The following is a 21,718-nucleotide window of genomic DNA, read 5'->3' on the forward strand; positions in this document are numbered from 1 at the left end:
GCACAACACCCATGCTGGGGGAAGGGGACAAGGACAGCCTGGCTGCAGGGGGCTCAGCCCTAGACCCAGGTGGGGGCCAGGACAAGGCCATGTGAGACAGAGCAGTAGGTTGAAGGGAGAGAGGGACTGACAACCCTCTCACATGCTTGGCGCTGTCACTGCTGGGGAGGGACATTAATGGTGCATTTTAGGGGGTCTCAGCAACACCTCCTCCAGTTTCAGCAGCCCCACGCGTGGCTCTGCCTGTTTCTCATTCGGGGCGGGGGAATGTGTCGGAGTCGGGGCGGCTGGGGGTAGCGCTGTGACCCCACTTCAGGCGAGGACCCAAACGTAGGCAGGGCAGGGCAGGGCAGACCGGGGCCTCGCCGCAGGCAGGGCAGGCTGCCATCCCCGCCGAGCCGGGGCTGGCCAAGGCCGGGCGAGCGGCACCATCGCGTGGCGAGGGACCGGCGGTACAGGCAGCATCCGCGCTGCCGGCACGCCGTGCCCGTGCGGGACCAGCGGGCGAGGCGGGCAAAGCCAGCCCCTGACCCCCCCGTCTTGCAGCACCCCCAGTTTGGGGTACTGCCCCCGCAGTGCATCTCCCATCCCAGTCCTGCCACCTGCAGCACCCCCGCTCCGGGGTGCTACCCCCCAGTACTGCATCCCTTCATCCCAGCCCTGCTGCCTCCTCAGCCCCATTACCCTACCAGGGAAGGCACTGCAGGGCTGTTGTCCTTGCACAGAGAAATGACCCCAAGCCATCACACGATGCAAGGACACAGGGACATGGCCTGACACACCACCTGCCAGGGATGAGCTCCTGTCTTCAGTCTCTAGTATCGTCTTCTGCCTGGAACAGGGGAAATATTGGGTGGTGGAGGGCCCTGCACTGCCCTTGGGGAGCTGCAAGGCTGATGTCCCTGGAGGAAGGCAGCTGAGTCCCAGGGACACGGCCCTCTGCAGCCATGGCAGCATCCCAGGGTAGTGCAGGGCTCAGCAAACTCAACCCCACAGGCTGCACTGCAGGCAGTGTCACTCTGAGTGACACAGCCACACCAGCTGCCTGTCAAGCTGTGACCAGACAGGTCACAACCAGCTCTAAGAGCAGAGAGTGGTCAAAGCTTCATCCTCCTGCAGGACCAGGTTTCTGCAGAGCCTGTCTCCAGGCAGGGCAGCACTGAGCCATCACAGCAGGGAACAAGCACCTGTGCTGAAGAAGTGGCAGGGATGGGCTGGACATGTGGCCCTGGGCTGAGATGGAGCCTGGGTGCTGCTGGAAAGGGTGGAGGATACTCCTGGATGAGAGCTGCAGTGAGGGCAGAACTGCAGCTGCCACTGTCAGGAGGTGAGCAGACAGCTCCACCTCTAGAATCTGACTAGGCAGGGAAGCACAGATACAACAATCAAACACACAAATAAAAGATTAAAGGACAGAGTGTGGGCTGGGTCTGGAAGAGAGCATGGGGACCACCAGAAGGGACAGCAGAAGACATGAGCCATGGAAAGGAGGAGCCAGCCAACTCCCAGGGCTCAAAAGACTGAGGCTGTGAACCTGCAGGTCTGGCACCTACAAAACCTCAGGAAGAAAATGAACTTCATAGCACGTATGCTGCAAGTGTCTGTGGGAGGGGTTGCAGCCAAACACCCACCCTGCAGGGACTCTACCAGCCCTCAGGTGGGAAACTGATCCTCCTGAGAAGGCAGACCCAAGTCCTACAGAAGTGCAGGGAGTTAGGAGAAAAGTGGATCAGCTCCACAGGCTGAGCTGACCCAGATGAGCTGGGCCTCAGTAGCCCCTGCCATGCCCAGGTTTGCAGGGCAGTGAGCTGTGCCCATACCTTGGCCAAGGGAGGACAGAAGAGCATCCTTCTGGGAGCTATCCAGGGCCCCCAAAACACAGGGGACACCCCCACAGCCTCAAGGAGAAGGGCACTGCTCCCTGAATCTAGGGGAGGTGAGGGGACATGTGTAGTGTCCCAAACCCACAACAAAGCCAGCTCTGTGCTCCTGCTCACCCAGAACCGAGGGGCCAGGATATGGCACATCATCATCATCATCTCCCTCCCAGGAAACCTCCCCAAAAACAGGAGCCACCCCACATTGCCAAGAGCCCTGGAGACACAGATCGTGCTCAAATGCAGAAATTCATTGAGACAGTGAATGGGGATTCCATAGACTCCCCACTCTCCCTGCAGTCACACCACAAACTTGGTCTTGGCAAGGGAGCCGCTCTTGGTGGCCGTATCCGCATGAGCCTGGTACCCAATGGCCACCTTCTGTGACAGCCCCAGCTGCTCCTTGTAGACACGCCTGGAGGAGAGAGGGGGATACATGAACAGGGCAGCACCACTCCTCCCATTGGGCCTATTCCCCCAAACTGGGGGAGCCTTTATTCCCCCAAACTGGGGGAGCCTTTATTCCCCCAAACTGGGGGAGCCTTTATTCCCCTGAGCAGGCTCCCCTGGAGCCGCATTACCCGATGTGGGTGACCCCTTCCTGGTTCTCCGCTTCCCGGGTCCAGATGGCAATCTTGTCCCCCTTGGCGCGGATGTTGATGACGGCCCCGCACACCTCGTCGCTGTACTCATCAAACATCTCCCCAATGAGGCACAGCAGCTGTTGGGAGGAGAAGGGGGAGCCTTGGACAGTCCCCACTGGGGCTCAGCCCTGGGGCGGGGGGAACACCCCAGCCAGGACCCTCACTCACCGTGTCCAGCCAGAACCGGTCCAGCTCCGTGTGCCGCTGCTGCTTGGCCAGGGTGATGAGCCAGCGCCCACCACGCTTGTTCTGGCTGTCCTCCCACATGGGCTCAATGCCATCCTAGGGGTGGGCAAAGGGACAGTCAGCGGCACCGAGCACCCAGAGCTGGCCTGGGGAGCTGTGAACATGCAGCCAGACTTCCCACCTTATGGCCAGGGCACCCTGACGGCCTTCACCAGCACCCAGGGTGCCCCCATAATGCTGGGGGGATTCTGAGGATGGGGTATCATACCTTGAAGAGGGAGTAATCACAGCCAGCTGCAAGCTTGCTGGCGAGCTGGATGTGACTGTAGAGCCTGTGTTAGATGGAGACACAGGTGAGAATAGGTGCCTCAGGCTCAGACCTCCCACAAGAGAACACCTCCAGAAGGGGCACGGTGGGTGTGCCCACCCCATGGACACTCACGCCCAGAAGTCCTCCACAGTGTTGAATTTGGTGATGAGGCGCAGGTTTGCCTGCCACATCTTGCTCTTGTCATTCTTGAAGAACCACAGTGCCCATCTGGGGAGGGAGGCAGGGGAAATGGGGTGTTCAATCATGCCAGAGGCCCCCTCCAGCCCCAGCACACCCCTCCCAGTGCCGGGAGAAGCTGTCCATGGCCGGGCTGCCCATACCTGTTCTGCAGGGGGTGCTTGCCCGGGATCTCTGCCGGGAGCAGCTCTTGCTGCCGAGCCCTCTGCCGGCGTCGCTCCTGTTGCCTCTGCAGAGGAAGGTGGGACAGACCCAGAGAGCCCCATGAACACCCCAGCAGGGAGCCTGCAGCCCCACAGCTGCCTCCCACACTGGACACCCCGAGGGCTGGCAGGGCTGTCCGTGTTCTGCAGCCTCCCTGGCCCACAGGGCGAGCACCCACCTGCTCCCCTGTAGCCATCCTGAGCAGCACAGGCTCTCCCGGGCTGCCTCTGGCCCTTAAGTACCCACGGGCATGTGGGATGAGGAGCTATCCCGCTGCAGCTGGTGGGGTGAGAGGGTGGTGTCCCGGGGAGAGGCCAATCCTGATCCTCCTGGGGAGACAGAGAGATGGAGAATCCCTCTCTAGGGCAGGGAGCTGGGGGATGAGGGCAGGGGCTCAGAGTGGGGTGGGATCAGGATGAGGGAGTAAAATTGTGTGAGTTGGGCACTATGCGGGGGAACCACGATGTGGTATGGGCAGGGCAGGAGGGGACTCAGAGAGGGTGGGATAGCATCAGGTTGGAAGGTGGGGAGAGGATGGGATGGGGAGAATGGGGTCGGGAGAGGATGGGATGGGGAGAGTGGGGGACGTGATGGGGAGGAGGGGATGGGCTCAGAACCGGATGTGGTAGGATGGGGATGGGGTGGGATGAGGTGGGAAGAGGACACAACGAGAAGGGGATGGGAATGGCATAGGGACAGGGTGGAATATGGAGAGAGTTGGATGGCAGCAAGGATGGAGTGAAGTAAGGGCAGCCCGTAGATGGAAGGCAGTGGGATCGGGACGAGATGGAACAAGGAACGGGAGGAGACGTGATCGGGAGAGGGCAGGATAGGATGCGATGGGCATCAGGACAGAATAGCTTGGGGACAGCGTGGGCTGGGATCACGACGAGTGATGGGGATGGGAAGAACGACTGTCCCGTGGTGCCGCGCAGTGCGGGGAAGGAGCCCGCGGGGCTGGAGCGGCGAAGGACCGGGGGCGCCGCTGCCGTGGGGGGGCGGTGCGGGGCGGGCGGGGGCGGCGGGGCTCGGCACGGCCGAGCACGGCTCAGCCCGGCTCAGCCCGGCGCAGCCCGGAGCGGCGCGGTCCCCCCCGCGCATCACGGCGCAGCGCGGCGCAGCGCGGCCCCGGCACAGCCGCACTGAGCCCGCCCCGCCGCAGCCCGGCCCGGCCCGGCCCGGCCCGCCCGTCCCCGCCGACAGCGAGCCAGGTCGGGCGGGCGGCGGGGCCGGGGGCCCGGGACCGGGATGCGCGGGGAAGGGATGCGCGGGACCGGGATGCGCGGGACCGGGATGCGCGGAGCGGGCGGGCGCGGGGTCGGGGCGGGGTGAAGCCGTGCGGCCTCTCCCCGCAGAGCCGCCATGGAGGTGTTTATGAAGGGCTTGTCCAAGGCCAAGGAGGGGGTGGTCGCCGCAGCTGAGAAGACCAAGCAGGGGGTGGCCGAGGCCGCCGAGAAGACCAAGGAAGGGGTCCTCTATGTGGGTAAGGAGCGGCTTGCCCTGCCTGCCCCCTGCCTGGCGCCTGCCTGCCCCCTGCCTGCCCCCGCCTCCCCAACCCCGGCTAATCTCTGCCCGTCCCTGCCTGCCCCTGCCGGCCCTCTCTGCCTGCCCTTGCCTGCTCCTGCGTTTGCCCTTGCGTCCTCCTGCCCATCCCCCTGCCGTCCCCCTTGCGTCCCCGCTGTCCCCGGCCCCGCGCCCCCTCTCCCCTGCTCCTTCCCCTCCGCGACCACCCTGCGGCGGAGCCCTCGGGGGCAGAGGCTCGGGGCCCGCAGCCCCTCGCTGCCCACCGGGAATCTGCAGGGCAGGAGGGTGGGCTCCGCAGGCAGGAGCAGAGCCGGGGACAGGTCCTCAGGCGGAGGGGACAGAACACTCGGGGACTGGACCCCTCGCAGCTTGCAGTCTGAGCCCGAGGGTCTCTCAGCTCTGTGCTCGGGATGCTTTGGGGCAGGAAAGCAGAGGGACGGTGATGGAGGTGGTGACCCCTGTGCTGGGATGTGCCTGTCTTGGGGCAGGGGGCTAGGGCCGATGTTTGTCCCCCTTGGAGAGGCAATGCTCTGGAGCTCATCCCACACTGGCATCTCCCCTGCACCCGGCTGGTGACTGAGGGTCCCTCCGTGCTGGCCCTTGGGGGCGGGATCTGTTCGGGGCCAAGTCCTAGAAGACATGGCTGGCAGGAGGAGCAATTCCTGGGCAGTCTGTGAGCCTGGCTGTGGTGCCCAGGGAGGGAGCTGAGGCCAACCCTGCTCGCAGTGGGAGGGAGGAGGGCGCAGGGCTGAGGCTCTGTTCTGCTCCAGGGGGCACAAGCTCTGTGGGAGAACTGAGGCCCCAGAACTGTTCTCCTGGCCAGTGGTGGGTGCCTGCCCTGGGCCCCCATCCTCGCTAGGGTGTATGTGCTGGACTGGGTCCAGCAGATCAAGGAACACCCTGAGGCCCCATCCTACCGGAGCTGCCCAGCCCCTACCTCTCCTTCCATCCTAGACACCCCACTCCCATTCCGTGGGGTATCCTGGGTGGTGTCGCTCTGCTCAAGGGAGCCTGGCAGGGTGGGCACAGCCAGCAGCAGCACCCAGCTCTGGACACTCCAGCTGTGGGGCTTCCCATGCTGTGCTGGCACCAGCTCTAGGTTTGAATCCCTTGGAAGGTTTTTCTCAGCAGCACAGCTTGCATTCGCCCTGCCTGGCTGTGCCCTGACACGGTGCCGGGCCCTGGGGTCTCTGCCTTGCCTGGCACGTGACACTGGCCCTGTGCTGCCCCAGTTCTGGCTCCTGCAGACACAACAGGAGCCTTGAGGGGGGCCAGGCAGGTGCTCACCCCCCCAGGTGCCCTGGCATGGGATGTGGACGGGATGCTGTCCTGGCTCAGAGCCCTGCTGGGGTCCCAGGCATGGTGCATGCTGGAGCCCAGCTGTCAGTCCCTCTAACCTGATGTCTGTCTCTTTCTGCCCTCAGGGAGTAAAACCCAAGGTGTGGTGCAAGGCGTAACCTCAGGTACGGGCCCCTCTGTCTTGCTGCCGCGGTACCCCTCCGTCCCTGAGAGTGTGGCCACACTAACGAGATCAGAGGCTAATTGAGGGGCTGATGTCACTCTGCTAAAGCCTCTTACATAACAGGGCCAGCAACCGAGGATTTGCGGCGGCTGCTCACACTCCTTGCCCAGCTGCAGAGCAGTGTCACGGCCCACTCCCCTCCCCACCAGGGCAAGGAAATGGGAAGAGCCTCATCCTGCCCGGCATCTCCCCGCCAGCCGCCCCCCGGGTGGTGCAGGGCACGAAGCCATAGCTGGGCGCCCCTTTTGGCACGGGGAGGGCACTGATGGGCACCCCCGGCTCTTGCAGTGGCTGAGAAAGCGAAGGAGCAGGCGTCCCAGCTGGGCGAAGCAGCCTTCACCGGCGCTGGCAACATTGCGGCGGCCACCGGGCTGGTGAAGAAGGAGGAGTTCCCTGCGGACCTGAAGGTGAGAAGACAGTCCCCAGGCGTTGGGCAGGCTGGCGCATCCCCAGCTTTGGCCGGGAGCCCCTTGGCTGTTGCCCAGTCCCCAAGCAGGGGGCACGAGGGTAGCACGGCCGTCTCCCCCACGCCCGGGGCGGGCGAGCGTCGCGGCGCCGAGCGTGCGCGGCCGCGTGCGCGGCGCCTGCGGACGTGTGCGCGCTCGAGGCCTGGCATGGCGGCCTGGGCCCTCGGCGCGTCGCTCCAGCCGCTGCGAGGTGACCTGACAGCCGCGGGAGGGGCGGCGGGTTCCAGCTCGCCGCCCCGTGAGCCGTCGGCTTCCAGCTTAGCCCAAAATAGCATCAGCTGAAGAAATGAGGCCAACGCCGCCGATGCTGCCGCGCGGGGGGATTGGCTGCCCCCCTTTTCCCGCCTGCCGGCCCCGGGGAGGGGTTACCCAGCACCACCCTCCCCTGCCGGGGACGCAGGATGCTCCCGCAGCCCTGCCAGCGCCTGGAGCCTGGCGATGCCCACGTGGTGCCGGCGCTCGTTGCCTGCCTGGGGCTGGGAGCAGTGTAGGGACGTAGACACACAGCCCCTGCTCCCACAGACCTGTGCATGGGTGGGCACAGCGAGGTGGGCTGCTGTGTGCCCAGGGGCCCACTGGCTCCCCATGGAGCCGCTTGGATCCTGGGTGCGTTGCTGGTCTGGCAGGGGCAGGGAGGGTGGGTGCTGTGCGTGTGCGTGGCATTGACCTCCTGGTTCCCTTTCAGGCAGAGGAGGTGGCCCAGGAGGCTGCGGAGGAGCCGCTGGTCGAGCCGCTGCTGGAGCCAGAGGGGGAGAACTACGAGGAGCCCCCACAGGTGAGGGGACAGGGCGGCACAGTGGACACAGCATGACAGTGATCAGTGCACTGTCCTGAGCAAAGCTGCTGTTGGGCTGGAGGAAGAGAGGGTCTCTGTGCCCCGCCTGAACTCTCTCACTTGGCTCTTTCCTTCCCCATCCCACAGGAAGAATACCAGGAATACGAGCCAGAGGCATAATGGACCCCCATCCTTGCCTCTTCCACCAGCAGCACAACGAACCGCCGGTAGCCCCCTGCTCCCCTCCAGCCGGCCCCAGCCGGTGCCCGTGCGCCGGAGAGGAGCAGGGGTGCCCCTGCCCCGTTCGCTCACGAGTTCTTCCTCCAGTTCCGTTCCAAGGGACCGTGTCCGTGTCTCCGTAACATGTCTAGCAGTGAGAAACACCCGCTGTGTCCAAGCCCCCGAGCCCCGGCGCGTGGCCGAGCCGCGGGTGCTGCCCGCAGGGGCTGGTGCGTGTGCGTGTGCGCGTGTGCGTGAAGCCCGGGTTTATGGCTCTGTCTCCCTCCCAGCGCCATAAACCCCGGCTGTGTCCTGGCGTGTTTGTGTGTGTACAAAGCATGTTTACCTGCTCGCGGGCTGCTGTACATTTCGCTTGCACGCGTGTCCCTGTGGTTCTGCTCTGGCCATCGTGGAACAATTTTTTTTTTATATCTATCTATCTATCTATCTCTCTATCTATGGGTGGACGGGTCTTTTGCCTTTGTGAACCCTCGGCACCCCAGCCCGCTCCCCAGCCTGCTGGGTGGTGACGGTGCCTGCGCTCCCCGCCCCGAGGTCCCATAGTGCCGACGCTGTGTTGTGACGTGGCATGGATATTCCCCCGTCGCTGGATGTGCAATACGAGGGCAGCTGCCAGTGACACAGCTGCCCTCGTGTCCGTGAATAAAGCCAACTCTTGTCTGTAGCCCCCTGGTCCTGGTTGTGGGATCCCTGGGAAGGGCTTGGCCGCCGTGCTTTGGTGGCAGGGGTGGTTTTGGAAAGAGGAACGATGCTGGTGCTGGGGGGGTGGGCAGGACTGGTTGCTCTCGGGGATGAGATGCCTTTCTGTCTGCTGGCTGCTGCATCACAGCGGGTCACTGTGCCCTGGGCCTCCAGCCAGACTCTGGCTGAGGTTTGGGGTGCAGGCAGTGTCCCCATACCACCTGTCTGTCTGCAGGGCTTTGCATCTGCAGGGGGCCCTGTGGGGCTGAGGACAAGGAGCCAGGATGAGGGCAGACACAGCCTTGGGCTCCAGCACTGGTTCCCCCCCTTCCTGTGTGCCCTTGCTCCCCTCAAGGGGCAGGGGATGTGGCTGCCACCCACAGCTTGTTCAGACGCAGTGTGCCCACCTGAAGGGCAGGTGGCTGTCACACACGCTGTGGGATGTCTGCCATGGCAGGGGGCCCTGTGCCCACCCCACAGCACCGTCCTTGAGTCTTCAGCTCTCCCAGGGCTGGAACACCTACCCAGCCTGGGCCCCCAGCTAGCCTTTATCCCCTTGACTGCATCACAGGCTGGGGAGAGAGGCTGGGCTGAGTGTCCCTGCCATGAATATCAGATTAGATCCCCCACCTGTGCTGGCTCGCCAGCTTTGCCAGCGAGGAGCGAATCTGCAGCAGTCAGCACGGACACACAACAGGTTTGCTGATGCCAGCAAATCCTACCCTGGCTCTGGTTGCAGCAGCACTCACAGCACCCCCTGTGTGCTATTGGAAGGACTGAGACAGCTCTTCAGGGGCTGGCTGGCTGTTCCCATAGAAAAGTTTTTCCTTCCCTTGTCCAGTTCTGCCATCCACGGGCAAGCATACCCAAACCAGCAGCAGCATGGCTTGCCCCAGTGCCAGGGAGGCTATAAAGGGGCTGGGGCAGTGTGGGGGAAGAGGTCTGTGCCTGGGAGAGCTGCAAGCCAGAGAGCAGGGAGAGAACTTGCTCAAACCAACGCTTTATAGGAAGCAGGGTGTCCCCACTGCGCAGTCCTGCACAGCAGGAGTGTCACCCTCACTGGAGCAGCTCCCCTGGGCGCTGTGTCTGTACGTGCAGCCAACCTCATTGTACGCAGTGAACACCTGCCCCAGGTTCCCTGTCCTCACCTAGGCTGTACTTGCAGTCATGGTTGTAATTTTCTAGGGAGAGGGGAGCTGTGAGGCTGCCAGGAGGGGCCAGCAGCAAGAGAGGGGCAGAGGTCCTCATGTAAGGCAGTGCCACACGTGTGAGCAGCAGGCACAAGCCTGGCACAAGCCTGGAAATGGGGTACACGGCTTTGTGGGAACAGAGAGAGGACAGGGACCCAGAAAAACAAGGAGCACTGCTGAGCATGAGGCTTTATCTGAGATGGATGGAGTCACTGTGGGAAGATGAACCCAGGCCTTGTGCTGCCCTGCCAGGAGCTGTGATGAGGTGCCATGGGTGGGCCCAAGAACAAGGATGGGTGAGGTGAAGAGCCCTCAGGTACCTCGGCTGACTGTTCCATTGGTGTGGGACAATCCTGAACACAGTGGTGGGAGGAAGCTGGTATTTGTAGCAGTCCCCTGCTTTGCTCACTTTTTTCTGCTGCCCATGATTTTCAGTGCCAACACGGTGACACCCCAGTACCTTCAAGAGCATCATCTCCTCTGCCCTGGGGGAAGATCTGATACAACGATGAAGACTGAGGATGCAGAAGAGACAGCCATGGTTATTCCAACCATGCCTGCTCTCTGCTAATGGAAGGGCTTGGGCTTTCCTTCCCCCAAATTATGTAACCTGCTACCTCCACCTCATGCTCCATTCCTCTGGCACAGCAGGCAAGACATCAGTGTGGTGATGTGGCACCCTCCTGGGCTGCGGAAATCCTGAAGCCAAAGTTCAGCTGCACTGCTGCCACTCACACACCGATGCAGGGTCTGTCAGGAGCCTGTGGCACATTTGCTTGCCCTGGGGTGTGTTCTTCCTCCTGAGCTGATTCTCAATGGTGGCAGGGATGAGGGTGTTGTGAGATGTTTCAAGGATGCTGCTATCATAGGGATCTGGTTTTGAGAAGCCAACTGTGGTGCTGTGGTCCTGGAATGTGCAGGAGAGTCCTGTTGTTCCCAGCCTGGCAGTGTTAAGCACAGCCCTCAGAGCTCGGTCTGTAGGACACGAGGGGCAGCCACCTGTGGGCATTTCAGAGACAGGCGCTGAGCACCACCCCTGAAAGAACAGGGGCTGGGATGACTGGGCTCAACTCACCTGCTCATGGTCTTACAGTGCCTTGGTGCTGATCCTTCTGGAATTGTAAGTGCCTCTGCCTGTGTCCCCCACAGAGATACAGCGGGCACCAGACTTGTGCAGGTGTTCAGCCCTCTTTGCCAAAGCTCCATGGAGCAGAGATGGTGTGGGGAGAGGGAAGCTGCGGGGACGAACATTTAACCTGATGCTCTGTGCTGGTAATAGCTTCCTCTCAGAGGCTTTTGCTGAAAAGCACAGATAGAAACCTCAGTGTAGCTGTTCTCAGTGAATGTTTTGGCTGAGGAGACTAGGACATGGCAGGACAGAGTTCTCCTAGGCTGGTGAAAGGGTAGTGAAAAGCAGAGTCTGCTCATCTTCCAGCTCATCCTCTCTTTATCACCTCCAGAGCTCCTGGACGTGGTGTTCCAAGCACAGCATGCTCTTCAGTTCCTAAGAGCCGATCCTGATAGAAAACAGGCCCAGTGAGAAACAACCCCTTGGTGGGCACCACGCAGCATCCAGGCACAATCTGAGCAGTCCTGCACCTCACACTCCCATGCAATTGGCTGCCACAGCATCAGCACAGAGCAGGGCCGTGGGGGAGATGAACTTTCCTTACTGGGACAGAGGATTTTCCACGGTTTGCCCCGAAGCCCTTACCAGCTTGGTACAGCTCCTGAAAGCAAAACTGACGCTGCAAAACCAGTCCCAAAACACAGCAGAACTATCCATGTGGTAGTCGAGGTCTTCAGCTGTCTTATTCTCTGCTGTATCAGCGAAGCAGAAGGATGTGTGGAAAGAAAAAGGATCAGCACAGACAGAGCCATTCCTGAGGGCACTGCGGGCAGCAGCTCAGGGTGCAGCCTTGGTTCAAAGCCTCTTCCACGGAGGAGAGAACTTCTGTGAGGAGAGAGAGCTTGGAGGGATGCACAGAGTGCCAGCAGGACTTCGGCTGTGTTCTCAGGAACGGGCAGCAGCCCACGCTGGATCCGAGCAGCAGCGTCTGGCCGAGAGCAGGAGCTCCTGGAGTTACAGCAGGGGGAAGCACCTCACCGCAGTTGTGAGGACCTGGTCTGCAGGGAACGGAGGGAAGGTCCTTCCTGGGAAGAGATAATAACGCAGTGCCCGTACTCTCGGCGTCCCACCGAGTTGTCGGGCTCCAAACCGGTGTTATCAGTGTTTACCCAGTGCCCCACTGAGTGTAGATGTTTGCTATCCAAAACAGCTCCCACTCCCCGGGTACTGACATCAGGGGCCAGCACGTCAATCCCAGACCCCGTGGGGGTGGAAAAATCAGTCACATCTTGTCTTGCAACTCATTTGCTGAGCTCCAGCCAAAGCATATCTAGAACTGGGTGATTTCCACAGGCTGGCCAAGGTCTGAGACACACCAAGGAGTCCCTGACCAATGTGTGGTGCTGCCCATATCCCAGGGCCACCCCAGATTTCCTTAGGTGTGAATGGCTTTGTCTTTCACGGGGTCTTTCCCTTGACCCTTACCAAGACGGAGTGTAGAGGTGTTTCCCTTCTGACCAGCACTCGCTGAACTCTCTCTCACATGCTGAGGCAGGAGAAACCTTCACTCCTCCCAGAGTCTGAGCAGGCCAGCGGGAGTACAGGATAATGAGGGGCCAAGTGAGGCCCCTGCCCAGTAGGAGGACCAGCCTGAGGGTCCCTCTACTGCAAATTTCCAGTGCAGGCATAGTAAAGTGTGAAGGGGCGGTGGAGCACCGGGGCAGCAGCAGGCAGTGATGGTGGCAGCTTCTGGATCTGCCTGGGCAGGCAGCTGCTGCCTGCTCCCCTGACTGCCAGCACACACTGCTTACAGAGCCGGGACAAACCCACCACCTACAAACTCCTGCCTGGCCCTTTCTACAGTAAAAGGCCTCGTTATTTTCTCGAGCTCGTGCTCCTGTGCAAGGACAACAAAACACAGTTGTTACCACCGGCGCCATGAAAAATCACAGAGCCTCAGTACAGCATCCGGCAGCTGCCCTGCCCCGCCTGGCGGCTCCAGGGAATTTAGTCACAGCAGCTGGGGACCCCGGAATGGAAAAAAGAGATGTGTGAACTGCTGCTCCCTTTGCTCACTGCCCTTCTGAGCCCTTGCTGGTTTGCCCCTTCCCCCAGCACAACAGGCAGTGGTGGGAGCGTCCCCACTCCAGGCTCCCTCCGCGTGTCTCCGATCAGATGCACCAGCCCATAAACCAGAGTTCACCCCTCTCTCCCCGCCCCAAGCTGCTTTTCACAGTCGCTGAGTGAGTGTTACTCACTACAAACGTCTCCCCCCACTCGTCAGAGCGCATCGCTGTGATAGAGGGAGGGCCGTGCAAATGGAGCGTGAGTTATGGGCTGTCGGCAGGGAAACGAGGAGTGAACTCACCCAGTACTTCCTTGGATTGATCCTCACACCCACCATGGAAACACAAAAAGGAACATCTGGAACAGGCTGGGTAAGGCAGACAGATGTTCTCTGCCAGCTCACCTGCTCCCCAGGGGGAGGAAGTGACTATGGCAATCGTGACCGTGTTGGTGAATCCAGGCAAGGGGCCGCCGCTTCCCCACGTCACACGTGGCTCCCTGGTAATGCCGTGAAGCCTCTGCAGAGCAGAGCTGAAGGCAGGACAGGATATGGACCTTGAGCCTGCCACAAATGCCACCAGCCAGAGCTGAATCCATGACAACCCAGGCACAGTGACTGCCTCTGAGGAGTGCGATGCCTGACACTTCCTGATTAACGCCAACGTTCCGGGCTGCCAGCCGTGTATTCTGCAGCGAGACATGCCCTCACACATCTGTGCCCAGAGGAGCATCCTGCACTTCCAAAGACCTTCTGATGTTCACAGCACCTAATGAGCTTTTCTGGCTTGCGGCCCCATCCCATGCCCCAGTCACCATGCGTTTTACGTTCTCTTTGTACTTACTCACTACAGTGCATTTGTGCGCCGTTAATGCAGCCGGGGCTTTCACTTCATCGGCGTGGATTGAGCTGCTGAAATGAACCCCTGGGAAAGGAGAGAGAAGAACTGAAGAGCCCCTGCTTCTCTACCACAAAGGCACAGAGGCACTGCAGGAAAATCTCGCTCTTCTGGAACAGCAGCATCTGGTTGCGATAGATGATTGTGTTGATGATCAGAGGGCAGGAGCATCTCAGCTACGGAGACAGGATGGGAGAGCTGGGGCTCTTCAACCTGGGGAGGAGAAGGCTCTGAGGAGACCTTAGAGCCCCCTCCAGTACCAAAGGAGAACTGGAATGGGACTTTTTACAAGTGGAGTGATAGGACAAGGAGGAATGTCTTTAGGCTGAAGGAGGATAGATTTAGATTAAATATTAGAAAGAAATCCTTCCCTGTGGGCGTGGTGAGACACTGGCACAGGTTGCCCAGAGAAGCTGTGGCTGCCCCGTCCCTCAAAGTGTTCAAGGCCAGGTTGAATGGGACTCTGAGCAACCTGGTCTAGTGGAAGGTGTCCCTGTCCATGGCAGGGGGTTGAAATGAGATAATTTATAAAATCCCTTCCAACCCAAACCATTCATTGATTATACGATTCTCTTTGTTGGTTCTTTTCCAGAGCTGTCCCTCATCCTGTGCTGAGAGATCAAACGTGTGACTGGGTTGTTCCCCAGTGTCACCACCCAGCTCTGGCTGATTGATGTCTTTCTCTGGTCCCTCTCAGTGGCACAGAGCAGCTGGCAGAGCTGAGCCTCTCTGTGCCTCTGTTCCTGCCTCTGTCCCCAGCTGGCCCTGGGGCCATATCCCTGTCTTTACCCGGGAATATCCTGAATTATGTTTCTGGCCACCAGGCTGCAGCGTCCTGGATGCAGTGTTCTATGCCACAGGGCTGTGGTGGAGACTGTGTTTTGGGGCACCTGGGACACGAGGCGCTGGCAGGGATCAGACACCCCCCTGCCCCCAGCATATCCACACCAAGGCAGCTGGGAAAACAGTGCTGTTTTTAGGGCGCTTGGTGCTTTTGGATCTCTGGGTAACATCCTTGTCACCCCAAGGCACTCACAGCTCTGGGCACACTGAGGGTCCTCCTGCTGATGACCTGATTTGAGGGACGACACGGGACGCATGGCTGTGGCTGGAGACGGGATCCTGATGCCCCTGGGCATCCCCTGCCGCTGCCATCTGCCAACACCCCACCACCTCCTCACCGACACCGTGGGCAGCCGTGCGCGAAGGTGACCGTGAGAAGCCGTGGGAAAACCCCTCTCCTTCCCTCCGGGCAGCGCCGCCGGGCTCACATTCCCAACCAGACCCTGCCGGCCGCGTCCCCCCGCTCCCCGGCACAACGGGGCACGGGAGAGCGGCCGGCCGTGGAGCCCAGCTGGGGCTGAGCCGTGCGCTGCCCGCTCCGGCGGCTGCGGGGGAGCCCGGTGTGCGTTCACGTGGCGATGCCCGTGCGGCGTGGGAGGTGGGCCACGGCGCCCGGGGAGGGGGTGCCGTGCTACCTGCGCCAGCACCCCCTCCGCCGAGGGAGAAGGCGCTTTTCAGGCAGCTGCCTGGCTCCTCCCGAGCCGGCAGCGCGGGAGTGCGTTGCCAAGGCGATGGGGACCATCTTACTCATCCTCCTCGCTATTGTTCTCCTGCCAGCCCTGAGGTGCCCGGGCGGGGAGAGGAGGAGGAGGAGGAGAAGGCAGCCAGCCTGGGATGAAGGCTGCCTGCGGGGAGGGGAGGACGGTCCCCGTGCTCCCCCCCGCCCCCCCAGCCCCCAGCCAGCTATGGTGGGACGGGGACACGCCGGTGGCAAGATGCCGGTGGGGAGAGACGCTGCCGGCGGAGCTCAGAGAGGCAGGTGGAAGCAAATAGCAGCAGGATGCGACCCCGCAGCCCTCTGCCTGCCGTAAAGTCCCAGCCAGAGACCAGGGGGTGTTTGTCCCTTCCTCTGCAGGGACTTGCCCCAGTCCATGGTGTCCCTTGGACCCGAAAGGGAATCTGCCGAGGACAGGGTCCGATCCCACAGAGGGCACCAGAGGATGCAGCCCCACACCTGTGCCTCACAGTGAGTTAGTTCCCCCACCGCTGCAGGCTTGCAATTGGGTCCAGTCAGTGCCGCAGGACTGGGACCAGCACTCAGGACCAAGTGTGGGGATAAACATCTTGGGATGGGTGCAGGGATACACCCCGCACTCCAGCCTCCCCAGCCTTCTGTTGGAGTGCCCGTTGGTGACATCGGGGTGCCTTGCTCTGCCCCGGAGTGGGAGAGGGGCAAGGATTTTTATTTCATTTCCATATCCTGCCTCCCTATTTTTAGCCTTCATGGTTTTGTTCCAGGCTGGCTGTTTACTGAAAGAAGCATTTCCAACCTCCCTTGTCTCCAAGCAACCAGGTGTGCCAGCTCCCATGGAACCAGCCTTACCCTATAGATCTATAGGGCTGGGGGACCGGTGTTAACGTTATCTCCGAGACAGGGAACCCTGTCTAACCTTAGCACCCACCCCTCCGGACCCTATAGATCTATAGCTTCTATCTCTGTGCTGACATCTCTGGGTCGGGGAGGGGACCCTGATCCCCTAGGGTGATGAGGGCCGGAGGGAAGTTTGGGGGTATGCTGGAGGTTTTTGGGGGATGCAGGGATGCAGGTGAGGCGAGCAGGCCGCCTTCCCCCCAGCAGCGCGAGCGGGAGTGCGTGGGAAGGAGTTAGACAAAGCCTGAGCCCGGGAGCAGAGGCAAGCGCTGCCGGGAGCTAGACGGGGCCGTTCTTCCCTCCCCGTCCTCCCCCACCCTCGGGCGAGGGGTACTCTGGAGCCCGTCTCCATCCCGCCACGCTGGCACGGTGTCCCGGTCCCGCAGGCTGACCGGGGTGCAGCCCCGTCCCCGGTAATGCCCGGGAGGGAAGCGGCCGTCTCCATCACCAGGTAGGAGAGGGACTGGGCTCTGCGTTGTTGTCACCCCCACCCACGGGACCTACGCTAAGGTTTGGGATCCCCCGACTCCACCGGTCCCGGTTGTGTGTCCTGCTGTGCCCGAGTGCATCGAGGGGCGCCGGGATGCTCGTCCCTGGGGCACCACCCGGAGTGGCGATGCTTTGGGTACCCGGGGAGGGGAGGGATGTGGCACGACGCGGGGCTCGCAGGGCAGGCCGTTGTGGTGACAGCGATGACACCGGGGGGCAAGCGGTGTGCCGGCACCCCCCCTCCGCAGCCGGCTCTCCCTCGCCTCCCCACCGCTGTTGGGGGTGCCGGGGCGGGCGGCAGCCGGGGGGAGCGGCCCGGGGCACGGTACCGCCCCCGCCGCCGCCGCCCCACGCATGCTCGCCGCCGCTGCCGCCGCCGCGCCGAGCCGAGCGGGACGGGACCGGACGGGACCGGGCGGGACGATCCGCCGCAGGTACCGGCGGCCCCGGGGCGCACGTGGCGGGACCGGGCAGGGCGCTGCCGTCGCCCGTCCCGTCCCGGCACCCCCGGGGGGCGGGGGGGGGGGGGGGGTGTGGGCTGCAGCCCCGGGACGGGCGGAGGGGAGGGGTCGTGCTCCCCCCGGCCGGGGCTGCAGCGGGGTCGGCTTTTGTCCGGGGCTCGGCCGGGGAAGCGCGGCCGGGGCGTGCACACGCGTGTCCGTGCGTGCGGGTGTGCCCGTGGCCATGTGCCGGCGTGTGCGTGCCCGTGCGTGTGCACACGCGTGTGCCGGGGCTCGCAGCTCCTTCGCGGAGCATCGGTACCGGGCGCGGTGCCACAGTCCCGCGGGATCGGAATGTTGTCGGGGCAGGGCGGGGTGCGGGGCGGCGCTGCCCTCCGGAGATCGGGGTGCTGCGTGGGAAATACATACGGGGCGGGGGCCATCGCCTCTGGGCTCTGCACTGCTGGGGGACATCGGTGACCGCCTGGTCCCCGCTCCTGTCACCTCCCTTGGGGGGAACTCGCTCGGCTTCAGTTGTGTCCGCTCGGCTCTGTCCTTTTCGGGACCCACGAGCGGCCGTGTCCGGAGGCACGGAGTGCCCCACGCCTGCGGGACGCGTGTGCTCCCTTCTCTGCAGGGGCTCCCTGGCATTGCCGGAGCTGGGGGGCTCCCGGAATGTTTGGGGCTTCCTGAAGGGTTTGGGGCAACCCGGTGACACTGGACCGTGCTCCCCTCATGTGGACAGGGAAGGGCTTGGGCTGCCTCATGCTCCTGCCCTTCCCTGCAGCCTCCCTTGGACCCCAGGCCCAGCTTGCTCTCGCCCCTCACTGCACCCAGCTTCCCACTGACAGGAGGGGGCTGCTGAGCCCCCCGGTTCTCAGCCTGGTGCCCAGGACCATTCTCCAGCGTACACTCTCTCTGCAGGGGTGCCTGCACCGTGTCCCTCGCTCCGCCAGCCGCAGCAGCGCCTGGATCCCGGTCCTGGGAGAAGGCTGACTTTTACGGTAGGCAGCCGACACTGTTCCTCCCTTCCCGTGTGCCTGGGCACTGTGTGCCACCACACAGGCTGTGCCAGAGGCACTGAGTGGCCGCCCAGCCTCTTGTCGTGGGTGGCATGGAGAAAAGCAATCAGCAGCTGAGGTGTACTGGGGGTCCACGTGCTGCTTGTTCCTCACTGCCCCATCCTCTCTCTTGCAGACCCGTGGAGGGACTAGCATGGGAGAAACCTTCCCTGGGCATGGGCAGCGCTAAGGAGCCCGAGGGGCTGCAGGTGCTGAGCTGCCAGGCCGGGTCTGAGGACGCCTGTGAGCCCTGTGCCAGCTCCCCTGGCTGCCCAGCGACAGGCGAGTGCCTGCCCGGCTCCGGCTGTGCGGCGGGAGCCCGTGCCATGAGGACCTGCTGTGTGGCTGAGGCAGAGTCTCAGGGCACCAAGGCCAGCTCAGTGACAGAGAAGAAGGTGCCATCACCAGCAGGACCAGCTCCTGGCACACTTCTCCAGGACACCAGCACAGTAGCAACAGGGAGCTGCGGAGGACCAAGTGGTGCTGCCCCTGCCTGTGGTCCCACAGGGATGGGGGTCCCCAACACCCAGAAAGAGGATGCAGCCCCCACTTCCCCTGTGCCCGATCCCTGCCTTCAGGCATCCAGCAAGGACATGGGCAGCACGCCAGCTCTTGCCAAACACGTGGCATTCGTGGAGCCCACCGCAAGCATCGGGACAGCTGAGCTTCCAAGCCAGGAGCAGCCCCAGGATGGCAAAGGGACATCCCTGGGTGCTGCTCCCCAGACAAAGAGCGGTGAGGCTCCCAAGCACCCCCAGGGAGGCACAGCAGACCCCTCCAGCACCAGCACTGCGGGGACTGGGGGTCGAAGTGAGCCAGGACCAAGCTCCACTGCCCTGGGCAAGGGAAAAGCTGAGGGGAGCTCAGCCCGGGATGTGGGACCTGGGAGCAGCCAGCAGCCCCAAACAGCCAAGCAGCTCTGTGAATCCTACTCCTTTGATGTGACCCCGCCCCAGGACGCTGGGACACAAGACATGGGGACGCAAGTGGACAGCCGTGTGTCCCTGGTGTCGGTGGCCTTAAGCCCCATGAGCCCCCCATGCGGGGCTGCTGCCTTCACCTTCCCCAAGAGAGAGACGGCCTCTGCAGCCCCACGCCTGGAGCCCTCCAAGAAGGACGCGGAGATGCAGGTGTCCATGCCCGTGGAGACCCGCTCAGTGGCCACTGGGCCGATGACACCAGTGGCCAAGTCCCCGCAGACCTCGTATCCAGACGTGCAGGTGAAAGGGACGGTGCCGGAGGTGGTGGAGGAGGAGCCTCCGGAGCCCATCCGGGAGGTGAGCTGGGATGAGAAGGGGATGACGTGGGAGGTGTACGGGGCCTCCATGGAGGTGGAGGTCCTGGGCATGGCCATCCAAAAGCACCTGGAGAAGCAGATTGAGGAACACGGGCGGCAGGTGGTGGTGACCCCGCAGACCACCCGCACTGGCTCCGTCAAGGGAGTGCCCCGCAAAGGCGAGGCCAAGAGGCAGCCCAGTGTTTTTCGGGCTCTGCTGCAGAACGTCCGGCGGCCCCGGTGCTGCTCCCGCGCCGGCCCGGCCATGGAGTGAGTTGCTGTCTATGCTGGCAGGGTGGGGGTGCCTCGGGGCTTCTCAGAGAAAGTGGGGATGGGTCCCTGCCCTAGCGTCCTGAGACACCCAGTGCCAGCGTGCAGGGCTGTGGTGGTGATGGAGCACTGCACACTGGGACAAGGTATCTCCTTTGCTGGGGTCCTCCCTGTTGGCCTGGGGTTCCCCTGTGGGTAGCCCCATGGAGGTGTCCTTGGACATGAGACTGGTGCCCTGTCTCTGTGCTTGGTGGCTTTTTTCAGCACGAGGAAGTACGTGGCTCCTTCCAGATGGAGGCAGCTGCTCCTGTGCGTCTCCTGCCGTGGCACAGGTCTGAAGAAGGCTCAGGGTGGGTGCTGCTGGCTGCCCTGAACTCTGGCACTCCAAGCAGCAGCATCCCTTCCCAAGTTGGAGAGACATTCCAAGCCCATGGCTGTGCACGCGTGGATCCCCACAGCTGCCCACAGCAGGCACCAATCCCCCAACTGCCCCGTCCTCTCTGCCTCACTGCCGTGTTGTGGGTGCCCTGGAGCAGGAGGATGTGGCCACACAGGGCACCAGGACAGATCTCAAACAAGAGAGACGGGCCAACCACGTGTGTGATGGAGAACTGCTCATCCCTGTTGCTGTGGCTGGTGGTGCTTGGGGAGTCTTGTCCCCACGGCCCCCGGCTCGACCTGCCTGGAAGCATCCTCGCCAGGCTGGTGGTGGGCATGAAGCCAGGGCTGTCCAGCTGCCCCAGTGGTGCCAGAAAGGCCCCATGTTCTGGGGACATGGGCATGTGCCCCACTGGTTTCTTCTCTCCAACAGCAGCTGGGGACGTCACGACCGCGAAACGCTGCCACTTTTTACAGCTGGGGTTTTACAGGGTGGGGGGAAGGGGAGCTTTTATTGAACTGTGTTTGCATTTTTGGAGCTTTTTAAGAGACACTTTCAGCCATGAGCATCCTGCCTGGAGCCACCTCCTCCACGGTGGCCTGTGGGGTTGAGACCATCTTTTCAAACCTGTGTTGCCTATGCTCTGCTAGGCTGAAGAGCATTGGGAGTGAAGAGTCAGTCTGCAGGGGGGTGAAATATGGCTGGCAGCACCTCAATGTCCTGCCAAGGTGTGGATCCTGACCCCCTCAGCCTGGACCAACCTGACAGTGCCACAGCAAGGGGAGCTCAGGTCTGTGTCCAGCATCTGATGGGCAGGAGGCTGCAAACAAGGGGTGCTTGGAGAGCTGCACCATCCCCTCTGGGCAGAAGTGCAGGAGGGCTCAAGGTGCCAGAGTCACCACTGCAGCCGTTTTTCCTCGTTAAGGGTAAAGTCTTGCCCACCAAAACCCACACTGTACATCCTGGGCTTGTTTTGTCCCTGTGGGGCTGCAAAGGGCTTGCTGAAGCGCCGGCTGGCAGCCAGGGCTGTGGCAAGTGCCCGCTCTGTGCCACGGCTCTCGCTGGGACCTGGCTCTGCTCAGTGCCTTGGGCTGTGGGACCGGTGCCATGGCCATGCCAGGAAGACCAGGAGCCCTGGGGCCTCCCCTTGCCACCCTGCCCCAGGCTGTGCTCACCTCCAGCCCCGCACTGCCAGCTGTGGCACACCAGCGCTGCGGCTTCATCACCTGTTTTCTTCTTTTTTTCCTCTCTTCATTTCTTTTGGGGGTGGGGCGGGGGGAGGAAGGGGAGGGAGGATCAATCTGTCAATGTGGATGTTGGGTAATAAAACCTTGCACAAACCTCTGCACCGGGGCTGCCTGCACCTCCCTCCCCCGGGGCGGAGAGGGTCCTGGGGACAAGAAGCCAGGCTGAGCCCCGCAGTGCCACCTCCCCTCTGGCACCAGCTGGCCCAAAACCAGCACTTCCTGCTGGGAGAGGTGACCTCCAAGCGGGCTGAGCCCCCCAGGCAGATGGGCTG

General features: G+C 62.5%; 3 protein-coding genes across 5 annotated transcripts; 2 read left to right on the forward strand and 1 right to left on the reverse strand.

The window, feature by feature from the left end:
* Nucleotides 1-2,107: 2,107 nt before the first annotated feature.
* EIF4E1B (eukaryotic translation initiation factor 4E family member 1B) lies at nucleotides 2,108-3,648 on the reverse strand. Its single transcript, XM_040078302.2, has 7 exons — nucleotides 3,598-3,648; nucleotides 3,359-3,444; nucleotides 3,150-3,245; nucleotides 2,976-3,039; nucleotides 2,690-2,803; nucleotides 2,459-2,598; nucleotides 2,108-2,292 (listed from the first exon to the last, which is right to left on the reverse strand). The coding sequence occupies exons 1-7, from the start codon at nucleotides 3,613-3,615 to the stop codon at nucleotides 2,178-2,180; spliced, it is 633 nt and encodes a 210-aa protein (XP_039934236.1). The 5' UTR covers nucleotides 3,616-3,648; the 3' UTR covers nucleotides 2,108-2,177.
* A 492-nt stretch (nucleotides 3,649-4,140) lies between these two features.
* Nucleotides 4,141-8,611, forward strand: SNCB (synuclein beta). Of its 2 annotated transcripts, none has more exons than XM_040078283.2 (6): nucleotides 4,141-4,162; nucleotides 4,775-4,902; nucleotides 6,368-6,406; nucleotides 6,754-6,872; nucleotides 7,618-7,707; nucleotides 7,855-8,611. In XM_040078283.2, the coding sequence occupies exons 2-6, from the start codon at nucleotides 4,782-4,784 to the stop codon at nucleotides 7,885-7,887; spliced, it is 402 nt and encodes a 133-aa protein (XP_039934217.1). In that variant the 5' UTR covers nucleotides 4,141-4,162; nucleotides 4,775-4,781; the 3' UTR covers nucleotides 7,888-8,611. The 2 variants fall into 2 exon arrangements, with proteins under 2 accessions (XP_039934217.1, XP_039934216.1); XM_040078282.1 differs by lacking the exon at nucleotides 4,141-4,162 and adding an exon at nucleotides 4,480-4,630.
* A 7,964-nt stretch (nucleotides 8,612-16,575) lies between these two features.
* GPRIN1 (G protein regulated inducer of neurite outgrowth 1) lies at nucleotides 16,576-21,543 on the forward strand. Of its 2 annotated transcripts, none has more exons than XM_040078286.1 (3): nucleotides 16,576-16,735; nucleotides 18,138-18,217; nucleotides 18,411-21,543. In XM_040078286.1, exon 3 carries the CDS (start codon nucleotides 18,451-18,453, stop codon nucleotides 19,822-19,824), a length of 1,374 nt encoding a protein of 457 aa, XP_039934220.1. In that variant the 5' UTR covers nucleotides 16,576-16,735; nucleotides 18,138-18,217; nucleotides 18,411-18,450; the 3' UTR covers nucleotides 19,825-21,543. The 2 variants fall into 2 exon arrangements, with proteins under 2 accessions (XP_039934220.1, XP_039934219.1); XM_040078285.1 differs by lacking the exon at nucleotides 16,576-16,735 and adding an exon at nucleotides 17,146-17,207.
* Nucleotides 21,544-21,718: the final 175 nt, after the last annotated feature.

This window comes from Hirundo rustica, chromosome 14 (genome assembly GCF_015227805.2).
Source record: "Hirundo rustica isolate bHirRus1 chromosome 14, bHirRus1.pri.v3, whole genome shotgun sequence".
NCBI lineage: Eukaryota > Metazoa > Chordata > Aves > Passeriformes > Hirundinidae > Hirundo > Hirundo rustica.